The sequence below is a fragment of the Balearica regulorum genome, chromosome 3 (genome assembly GCF_011004875.1).
Source record: "Balearica regulorum gibbericeps isolate bBalReg1 chromosome 3, bBalReg1.pri, whole genome shotgun sequence".
Taxonomy (NCBI): Eukaryota; Metazoa; Chordata; class Aves; order Gruiformes; family Gruidae; genus Balearica; species Balearica regulorum.
The window spans coordinates 51,541,695-51,552,611 of NC_046186.1; the positions used below are offsets into that span (position 1 = coordinate 51,541,695).

The window sequence follows — 10,917 nt, forward strand, 5'->3', positions numbered from 1 at the left end:
AGTATCTTTTCCTTCCCTTCATTTCTGTGCCTTGTTCAATGAGAACAATTCACACTTTCCTCCTTTGAAGTACAGGACAGCATTAAATCCCTGACATTCTTCCAAAGTCAGGTTATAAATGACCCAAATCTCTCTTGATAGAAATGCTTCCACAGAGCACATCATGCCTGGCCTCAGTGTTTTTCCATTTTATGACTGTGCACTTTGATACTGTATTATCCTTATCTTGTCTTACGCTGACTCCAGGTCTGCCCTGTTTGTTTAATACTTTCTTTACAAGTGTGTGAGAGAGCATTTGGAATTTCTATACCTATGTCTTTCACACAGAGCTTGAGACAAGAACTGGCCAGCTACCATCTGCAGCTAAGCCAGACTTTCTCCTTAAGTCAGAAAGGTGCTCTAAAATAGGAATTCTCCATTGTAACCTTGAACAGTGCTATTTTCATGCAAATGCACCGTGCTGCTCTTGCCCACCCCAAAAGAAGAGAACAGCATGTCTCAAGCACTCTTTTGAGAAATAGGATTCACACTGGTGCATACACTCCTCTTCTTGCACATGCATTAAATATAGAGGCTGACGAAATTAAAAATTAAGCAAAATACTGTCGAATACTACAAACTACAGTGAAAATAAAATAACATGAAAAATTAGAAAAAAATCCTAGCAGTAATAGGACCAGAGGAAATGGTGCCGAGTGACAAACTAGGGAAATCCTCATATTTATTTGTATATGTGGCAGGAATTATATTTAAAAATATATTTCAAAATATTAAAGTCTCACCTCCAAGTGTCAAAACTCTTCTCCACTATTAAAACATGTTTTTCTGCCATGGTAAGACAGGATGAATTGACACATGGCAGCTATTCCACAATAACCTGTCTCATGCACATCCTTTAGGCTGCCGTAAGTTTATATCTGAGGACAGTGAGGGCTGTTGAGGATATTGCAGCTTATGGATACCCGTACAGTTGGAGTTAATGAGAACAGGGTCACTGCTGATGCCCTACAGAACAAGGTTAAAGCAACACTGTGTCCTTTGAGTATGTGTGTGTCCTCTGTTTTGGGTAGTCTTTCAGACACTTTGCATTCTTCTCGTGTTTTCCTTACTCATAAACCTACCTTTTATTCCCCTACAGACTCTGACTATTCTGTAAGCGTGCACACCACCATCTTTCCTGCCTTTTCATCTCAGCTCTCTTAACTCTATTCCATCACGTGTTAGTTTTCTTTTTTCAATGTGAGAGCTTCTGCATGTCAACTAATTCAGTGTGTTTCCCTTCTCATTAACCCTACAAAGCATTTTCCAATACTTCCTATGGAAGACAGAATATGAAACAATTAAGTCATAGTATATTAACAAAAGGACTTCTCAAATGTCATCTACCTTTTCAGGGGCAGTGACCACATTTATCAATGAAGTTACTCACATTTAGTTAAAGCAAGTCTTTTGCAGTCTCATCTTGGCATACTTCTCCATAATACTTCTGACATAATTTAGCCCTTTGCTTGCTTGTAACAAATGTGCACATTTTGTATGTATGTACTATTTTACATATATAATTCAGCATCAGAAAATGTTCTTCTGATATAGTCAATAAGTTAAATGCTTATGGATTAAGCTGTACTATTGTACAAAGTATTTAAGTATGTTTAAGCTCAATTGAAGTAAATTTGACAGGAGTACCTGCTTCAATTCATTGCTTTTTCAGGGACTTGACTTAATTTAAAGTCTGATTTTCTGCTTAGTCAAACACTCTAAGTATTCCCAACACTACAGTACAGCCAGCAGCTTCTAACAGCTACCATAAATAACTTCAAAAAAAGATTTACCACCATTTATCGTATGTCTTCCTCCCTATCTGGAGCAACAATTTTAATTTCACAGTGGTCTAAGACCACATTTAGTCTAGAAAAAAGATAATTTAAATTAAATATCCTTACAAAATAATACTTTGACTTCTGAAAACAAAGGATTATTCTAGTCTGATATTTATATCCACATCTGATGGCTCTGAACCAATCTAAAATGTGATCTTACTTACAAAATTCCTACTTCAACCAAAAAAAAGGTTAAATTTTGTCCTGCAAATCCACTAGTATTAGACACAGGATTTGCATTCATTTAATTTTACTGACCTCAGTGAAATTTTGTTGGTTTGTTTTTTTTTTTAAAATTCATAATTTATGGTTGATCTGAGAGAAAAACCAAGTCTGTTAAAGAGCTGCTGTAACATAATTCATAACAGCTGAGAAACAGAAATAGGTTATACATGGGCCAGTTGCTTTATTGTAAGTGTTCGAGAAAGTTGTCACATGAAAAACATACTTGGCAAGTTATTCAAGATTTATAGGCATTCAAATGAGACGCTTGCATTACTCACAGGTGGCATAACTGTATACGAGGCAGACTGTCAAACAAATAGCAGTAGTAACTGTTTGACAATGTCTGGTGTATACAATAGATCAACATGATGTATATCAGTTTACTTAGAAATGTAATCCATTTCATTTCATTTTCATTCCAAAACACTTATGTTACCTGAGACTTGGCACATTATGCTCCAACTCAAGACAAGCCTATTTAATAAACTGACAAATGTTTCATAGTAGGAGCTAGAAAAGAAAACATATTCACTGTGAACTACTACACAACTCTACAAACTCTGGATACTTTTTGTACACTGAGAGTTGTTCATAGCTGAAATAATTCTTCTGTTTATATTGCCATTTGCACTGCTCTCCAGCATGTTTGAGCATTCCCCATCTGTGGTTTAACTGCAGCACTTCTGCACAGATAAAGCTTATCGCAGCCCGTAAAGGCAAAACACTGACAAGAGAAAAAGAATGTTCTCCCATGACCACTCTGCTGTGCAAATGCTTCTTTGTCCTTCCTGGGATGATATCTTGGTTTGTATGAGGCCATTATTAAGACAGAAAACATTTTTTAGGAGCTTGAGGGCATAAATTAATTTGTGGTCTGCTTCATCCTCTTAACTTCCATCCAAAACAACTGAAAGTAATTAATTTGAATAATGAAGTCAGTTCCCAAGAATTCTCTGAAACCAGTCCCTAGCATCTGTAATTAAGGATTTTACAGTTGCAAAAGCAAAAGGACACAATGCCACCTTTTCAGGAAATTCCAATGTGGTAGACAAAATTAGAGTAAGAATGTAGGTGAAAGACACATCTTATTACATTTTCATCTTCTGACAAGAGTAATCTACATATAACATTGGTGTGCTAGTCACAGTGAATTCTAAGGGTTTATGAAAGACCTCAAACTATTTTTAAATCATTAATAAACTCTCCTCTACTTAAAGTTTTAATATAAACTTTGCCATTCCTTACATGTATGGGCATAAATTAGCCTTCAGGAGCAAAAAGGGATTGAATAGCTGCAGGAGTTCTAATCAAATGCCTCATAACATAAATGTAATGAAGAAATGTGATTCATTTGTGAGCAGGAAAAACATAAAATATTTTGTCCAAAATAGATTTGAAGCTACATAATACAGACAAAATGCCCAAAGTCCATGAAAGAATGGTCCCACTTCTGTTTTCTTGGGACAACTGGTGGTAGAAGACAAAACCTAATGGTAGCATGACCTGGAATCACCTACAAGTAGGATGTGGTTAATGAATCCAAGGTTCTGTTGTTTGTCAAAGTCACTGTGAATCTCATCAACGTACCATATACCATTCTTTTTTTCTACCTCATGAATTGTTTTGTTTGGTTCTTGTAAATGAAAAACGCAAGAAAGGAGCCTTGGGACAGCTGTGAAGACCAAGTATAGTAAGCATAAGACATTCTTGATCTTCTGGAAGGCTATTCCAAAGACGCAATGCCCCAGGGAAGCCATGGAAATTATTAAGGAATAATACTAAGAAAAAACAGCCACCCATGGTGAATTCCAAGAATGGAAGAACTATGCCTTTTAAAAATAAGAGTAAATCATACACATGGTCAAGAACTGCCAGGCCTGCAGAGTAAAGAAGTATGGATGAAGACACTTCCTAAATGTTACATGGTAGATAAAGTATATTTTAATGGAAAATATTTTAATCAATTTTATACTAGGATTCAGTGCGTAAGTATGTTTATATCTTCCATTGTAAAACTTTTCAGATTATTTCAGTGACTCAAAGTCTCCCTTTTGCTTTGGCTGCATATTTTTAACAATATGAAGTTACTTTGAGACTTAAAATTTAGAACAAGAATGGTTCATTCAATTTCCTTTTCAAAATAAAAGTTCAGCTTTTGGTTCCTGAGAAAACAAGTGACACCTACGCCTTTTCAAAACCAGAAACATTCACCATTGAAACAAATACTTACAAGTGGCATGAAAATCCAAACACTTCTCAGATATACACAGAAAGGAGCAACCACACTTCCTACACGGCACATCATGCTTCCACTTCCAACAGCAAGCGATCTAGACATAAAACAAAGACATTGATAAGAATTCTGGCAGATAAAGCAAACAATTAGAAATGCACAGACACTCAAAACATCACTAGGATGATATCTGTCTTTATGCAATGGTACTAGAAGCTATTGCTACACCAGTGTAAATTTATACTGTAATGAAATCCAGCTGCTTCTATAATTAAGATTAAAGACACAACAATCATTCAGCAGAGACCACAGGATGAACAACCAGAACTTTTAAGAAAAGCATAAATAATATTTAAGAAAGTATTAAGTATTTTCTAGTTCTTTAGTGAAACCAAAGAATGCAGATGGAAATGAAAAATAAATAAAAATTTATCATACAGCCAAATATTAGACAACTCTGAAGCAGTGGAGAAACTCATCCCATCCTGGGTCTTTCGGATGACCACCATGAATGTCAAGAGCTGCTGGATCTGGCCCAGGAGCATAAGAAAGAAAAGGAAATAACAGCAAAATAATGATAAATATATGACTGGTGAAAGTTCTTACCTTACAATTGTTGGGTACAGTTCTGCTGTGTAGAGATATATAAGGCCAAATGCCACACCTATTGAAAATTTTCCAGCCATATTTGCTAAGATGATTAATATATTGAAATCCTATTGAAAGAGAGCACAAATAAATAAATCATTGGAAAATAACACTGTTCCAAACTTAATTTAAATCCTTCAAAAGCTGTGATGCTTCTTTAAACAACAAGCAATACTTATTGCTTGCTTTTTAAAAATCAGTTTCCATAAGTAACTAGTGTCCATATAACTTGTTACCAGTCCTGATTCACTGAAGCCCTGGCAACGTTTTACATGTAACTCCAGCAATGAAACTGTGAAACCTATACTGAAAATACAGAAATCTATCTTAGACTGGCAGCTGCATTTTAAAAACAGCCTTTAATCAATGGTATGATTTAGAAAGAGCAGCTGCATCTTCAGACTAAAGAGCCTTTAAAATCAATTTTGACTGTAGGAACACTTTCAACAGTACGTGACTAACCTGAGGTATGAACATAATTAAAACACAGATCAGTGCACTTAAAATAAGGAACGGAATGAGTGTGTTTCTCCTTCCCAGTTTGTCCATCCCAATGCAAGCAATGATATAGCAAGGCAACTCCACAGCACCTGTCAGTATGAAATTATTTTGGTTTAAGTCATGATTACACATATTCATGTTATAACTCTAACTTCCCCTTTATGGGGATTCATTTAATCTAGGGGGTAATAAATAAGTGAAATCTAGAGATAACCAGTGTGTTGGGCTAGTTTGTTTCGTAACAGAAATGGCAACAGAAGGCAGAAAACATGGCCTAAAATACGGTAGTGGGAGATGGCGAAGGACAAGGAAAGCAGGTTTCAAAGCGCAGAGCAGCTCCAATTCTCTTTGGGGTGGAAAATTACAGAAAACAGCAAGGCCACAGTCCTGCTTTTATGACACTGGCACTTGTGACAAAGCTCTCCATTTGCTGCTCTTCTGCTTCAGGTATTTTCACATCAACATCTTAAGCGTGCCCACAGGGAATATTGCTAGTGTCACACCGACACACCTCTCAGGATTCGCCAGCCTCCACCTGGACACAGAACCAAAGCTACAGGTGTCTCCCCCAGCTTCAGCCCAAAATCACCCCAATGTAAAAGGCAAGCGAGGTCTCTCCGGGTCCAGTTTTCTGAGTGAGCTCCACAAACACAGGGAGTGCAGTTCCAGCTTTTTCTCTTCTACATTAAAAAGAAAGCAGCTGCTTACAACATCCCACCCTTACTCAGATCATCTCCTCCTAATATCTCTTTCCAGAGAAAAACTTTTGCAGCTCTGAAGGAAGCAGTGTTTGGCTAGGACCGTTCACAAACCCTGTGTAAACATGATTTGCCCCTAGACAAATTATATTGAGCCTAAGCCAGTTCAGACATGTTTTAAACCAACTTGCTCATAAAGAATGCTACTATGTCCAATGTAAAATCAAGGAAGAATGTAAGATACGGCCCTGAACAAATACACTGCATTCCTTTACTAAGCACGTATAGTATGTCAATACACGTATAACATCAGGAAACAATCTTTTGGGCTTGTATTGGTAAAAGCAGGTTGCAATAATTCAGTGTCTGTTAAAATGTTTTTGGAAGAAATAGATATGATGATTTATGCCCTGTGCTCCACCATAATGGTTTAGTTATCTATCATCTGTGCAATACTACATCCATTCTTCTACACATCAGTCTACCAATACGCTATAATACGTGACAACACAAACTGAATTCATGAAAGCCCCAGTCCTCCTGTGTGCTTATGTACACGAACTGTCACATTCAGTTCACTGAGAGTTCTCAGTTGCATAAAGCAAAGCACATGATTTAATTCTTTGCTGGCTCAGAGCTGCGTGCCTGATCTAGAGTCTTCTGAAGTCAATGGAATATTTCCACTGATCTTAACAAACTTTGGATCAGGCCTTGAATGCACTGAGCCACCTTTATAAACAACTTACATACCAGAGGAAGATTACAGTCAGACCAACAAAATTAAAAGAATACTACAACTAGATTAAAAATATATACTGTTGAGAAAACTAAAATTTCTCTTGCTTCTGAGAATTATGAATCTGTTTTCTACACAGACAGACTCAATATACATGACTGTAAGTGATTAAAGGAATAATTTTTTTCTCTCATTTTCCTAGTTGGTGCCTTTAGCAGAGCCGTGTGAATTTTGTGTTGCTGGTCTGCTTCCCTTGGTGTTTGTGTGGATCTGTCATATGCTTGCAGGGCAATGAGGAGACAAGCAGAGTTTGGGTTTACAATCACAGAGACAGAGAAGAATTTTGTACACCAACAAATTTTAAATACTCTTTTTTTTTTTTTTACAGTGAGATTTGGAGTGAATGATACTCCTCCTGTGTTAGTCAACTTTATGAAGAGTTAGCAAGAAACTTTTTGAATAAGGTTCATAATTGAATGAACAAAGTTTAAAAAAAGGCTGTCAAATCTATAGACATTTCTAAATGTTATGTTCTAGTTCTGTCATAAACAGAATGAGGTACAAAAATATTTACCTATGAGAAAGAGATTTAAATATTCATTGCCTCCTAGACTGACAGAACTGAGGGAGAAGACGTAGTATCCCAAGCTCCCAGTGAACCAGATCAGCCAGACTGTGATGGTTCTTCTTGCAATGTGCCAGTTACAAAACAGGTCTAAGATGTTGTGCTTCTTTGTTGAGGACATGTCATTGTCACCCGTTCTGCCACTGACTACATCATCTTGTTGGACTGAGCACAGTTCAGAAACTTTGCAGGGAGTGCTTACTTTATTCCATCTTGCCATTATATTAATTACTTTTTGTGCATCTTCATATTTTTCTTCTGACAGGAGCCAAAAAGGTGTTTCTGGGAGCATCCAGCAGCACAAGACAAAGGGAAGAGTCGCTATGGAGAGAAATATCTGATAGACCCACCAGGTCCGAACCAAAAATCCCACGAGTGCCACAACCATAATTCCCATAGCAAAAAAAGCATGGACATGCATAGAAGCCCAGGTTCGTGCTTTAATGCCAACAAATTCAGTCACATAAACAAAAGCCACAACCAGATAGCCACTTGAAACCTGGGGTGGGTGGGAGAGAAAAAAGAAAAAAAAAGAAATGAGGTTTGTATCTACTCTCTTTGTGCAACAGCAGTGAAAAACAGCTACAAACAGTTCCACATTTGTGTATGCTTAATTGCCACCGCACTGTCATGTCCCACACTGACAGAAAAAAAGACAACCCTGAAAACAAATCAGCTGGAGAAAAAGTTCACTCAAACCTTCAGACTGCCCAGACACTGTACTTAAAAACCTGAAATTATTTGGGATGCTTCTCTGTAGTGGGGGACAGCCAAGAAGAGACATCTGAAAAAGAGCCTGATTTGCTGATGTCACTAAGCCCTTCACCTCCAAAAACTGGGTCCCTTAATGACATAGCCAACTGGACGCTTGGGAAAATGAGGTCCCCTGAAGTAATTGCCACTTCTGAAAATCTTGACCTTGGCTTTTAAGTAGACTATTAATAATCTGTATGTCAGGGAGCTGCAAATTTACTGAGAATTACCTTCTGCATCCTGGTAAATTATCTCATTAAATCAGATTTTTACAATGTTGGAAAAGAATCTTCTATATGTGGTTATAGGTTATCGTATGTAATCTAGCAAACACAGTTACTGATATGTTCTCCATTACAGTATTTCTTCATTGAATATATATATATTATTGAATATATACATTTCAATTTCTCTAGCAATAGTCAAACTCTTGGTATCTCACAACATTTCAAAACACAACTAGAAAATCTAGACTAGAAAATATTCCAGTATATTGTTTTGATTAATCAATTTTCTGGTTAAAAATATCCCAGTTAATAATCTCTGACTCTGAATCCACTTAACCAGAGTGAAAACCTGTGTGAGCTCAGTGACACGGGGCTAGAGCTTTAGATATCCATCTTGTAAATCAGTCCCAGTGGACAGTTAAAACCTACAGCATTGGTCTAGTCAGAGCTTTTTGCTTTTCTAACCACAGCCCCTATCATCAACAGCCAACAGAGTCAGTAGATAGACTCCTGTTGATCTCACTGTTCAAGGCTGAAATGCCCATGCAGTTTTTCCTACAAGAAAATCCTTCTGAGCTCTAATCAGGCAAAGGGAGCTCCAGGTGCAAGGTCCTGTCTTGACTAATGCACAGTCAGCAGGAATAAAATAAATGATGTGATTATTTTCAAATTTCTAACCTACTAAGTTACATAATTTGTCTTGTGACAGCATTCTAATTTCTTTATGCATTATAGAGTGAAAGACTACAAATATTATACTTTTGATCTTAAATAGTAATTTAAAATTGGTTACTATGTATAAATATTGAATATATATCAGATATTGGATATATATCATACATATATATAAAAGTATGTTTACACGCATAAACACATATACTGGAATACCCTTGAATACGATATAAACATCTAGGTGTTAAACATGTCTACCTATGTATTTAGTATTCCAGATGTAGCTTAAAAGACCAAAGAGATGCATGGAAGAGAAAACGCGCATCTCTCCTCCATCACTCAAAATGGTAGAGATAAAAATCATACTTAGTATAGGTTTGTTATTTTAAGAAACATATACTCCATTTCTAACAATAAGGAGAAATGCAATGGCAGCTGCAATGCAGAATCCAGAGTTTGCTGCTCACACTTGGTATTTAATTACCAGTCCAGCAGAGGTTGGGATGGAGGAAGTACCAAACACTGCTTCATATGGATGCTTTCTATTAATTCAAAGAGGAAAAGTGCTGTGGTCCAAGAACATTCAGACTCCCCCTGCTCTGCTGAAATAAGTGCAACAGAGGGGGCTTTAGAATAATGAAGTAAGGGAGGAAATAATAACAAACGGGAGGTTTTCCTGAGAAGGGATAGGAAACAACACATAAAAAGAGCCAGGGTGAACATCCTCTCTTACCATAGCAAGGAAAAAGCGCACAATCACGAAACTGTAGTAGTCAAATGTGAAGGCCACTGCGATGCCAAATACAAACTGACCAGCGCTCGTGAACCATATAACACGCTGTCTTCCCAGTCTGCAAATCACAGCAGTAATAAAATTATGAATAACCAGAAACATTCTATTAAAGTACACCTGCAACTCCAGAGACCCTATCTGGAAGTGAGTCTGAAAATACTGTATTTAGCACTTTCACTCACCACAGAAACTCTGGTTTAGTTGCCTGTATTAATTTTTCAGTAATTCCAACTTCCAAGAAAAAGGAAGCTCCTATGAACAGAACTTTCACTCCACAATTCTTGTCTGGAAGCAATGTGCAGAAGTAGGCATTACATATGCTCATGTCCAGTTCCAAGCTTAACTTCTATATAACTAATCTGCAAATTTACTTTTACTTATGAGAACAGTAGGTAAGACTCGCTTTTTCAGATATTTTATATTAAGTAACGTCTAGTGAATAATTTCTAGCAAAAGTTAGCTGTGATAACACATGCCATCTCTTGCCAAAGTAACAACCAATTTGGATAGTAATGAAAGGCTTCTGTAACTTATCTTTGTCCAGTTATTTAAAGTTGAATTCTTTAATAAATGACAATGACATAGTTCCCCTGAATTTTCTGATTGCATTACAGCACACATGCATGCATATACAAACACAGAAATCCAGGAAGCTAGTATACTAACAGAAAAAAAAAATTCATGTCAGATACTAGCTACCCATCAATAACATAGTAATTTCCAGTGTAAAAGAAGGGCATTTAATAATAAGGAACTTCTATTTGTTTATCTTCTTCCTGTATCTCAGGGAGAAAATACACCAAGTAGAGCCAGTTGTCCCTCAGCAAGTAAACACATGCTACAAGTTCATCTGAGGAGAAACCCTAGAAATCTGCAGTAGATAATACAGGACTCTATTGAGGATTCATTATATTCTATCTACAAAC

At 36.8% G+C, this 10,917-nt stretch overlaps 1 protein-coding gene across 2 annotated transcripts in view; it reads right to left on the bottom strand.

Moving 5' to 3' along the window:
- The window catches only part of SLC22A16 (solute carrier family 22 member 16), a 36,903-nt gene that overhangs the window by 5,000 nt on the left and 20,986 nt on the right, over positions 1-10,917 (bottom strand). Inside the window, exons 3-7 of one of the 2 annotated variants that reach the window (XM_075747894.1) lie at positions 9,932-10,049; positions 7,496-8,045; positions 5,449-5,576; positions 4,945-5,054; positions 4,336-4,435 (exon numbers count right to left, since the gene is read on the bottom strand). In XM_075747894.1, coding sequence (XP_075604009.1) covers positions 4,336-4,435; positions 4,945-5,054; positions 5,449-5,576; positions 7,496-8,045; positions 9,932-10,049 — 1,006 coding nt within the window. The remainder of the gene's footprint in view (positions 1-4,335; positions 4,436-4,944; positions 5,055-5,448; positions 5,577-7,495; positions 8,046-9,931; positions 10,050-10,917) is intronic. The other variant, XM_075747895.1, reaches the window with a different exon arrangement.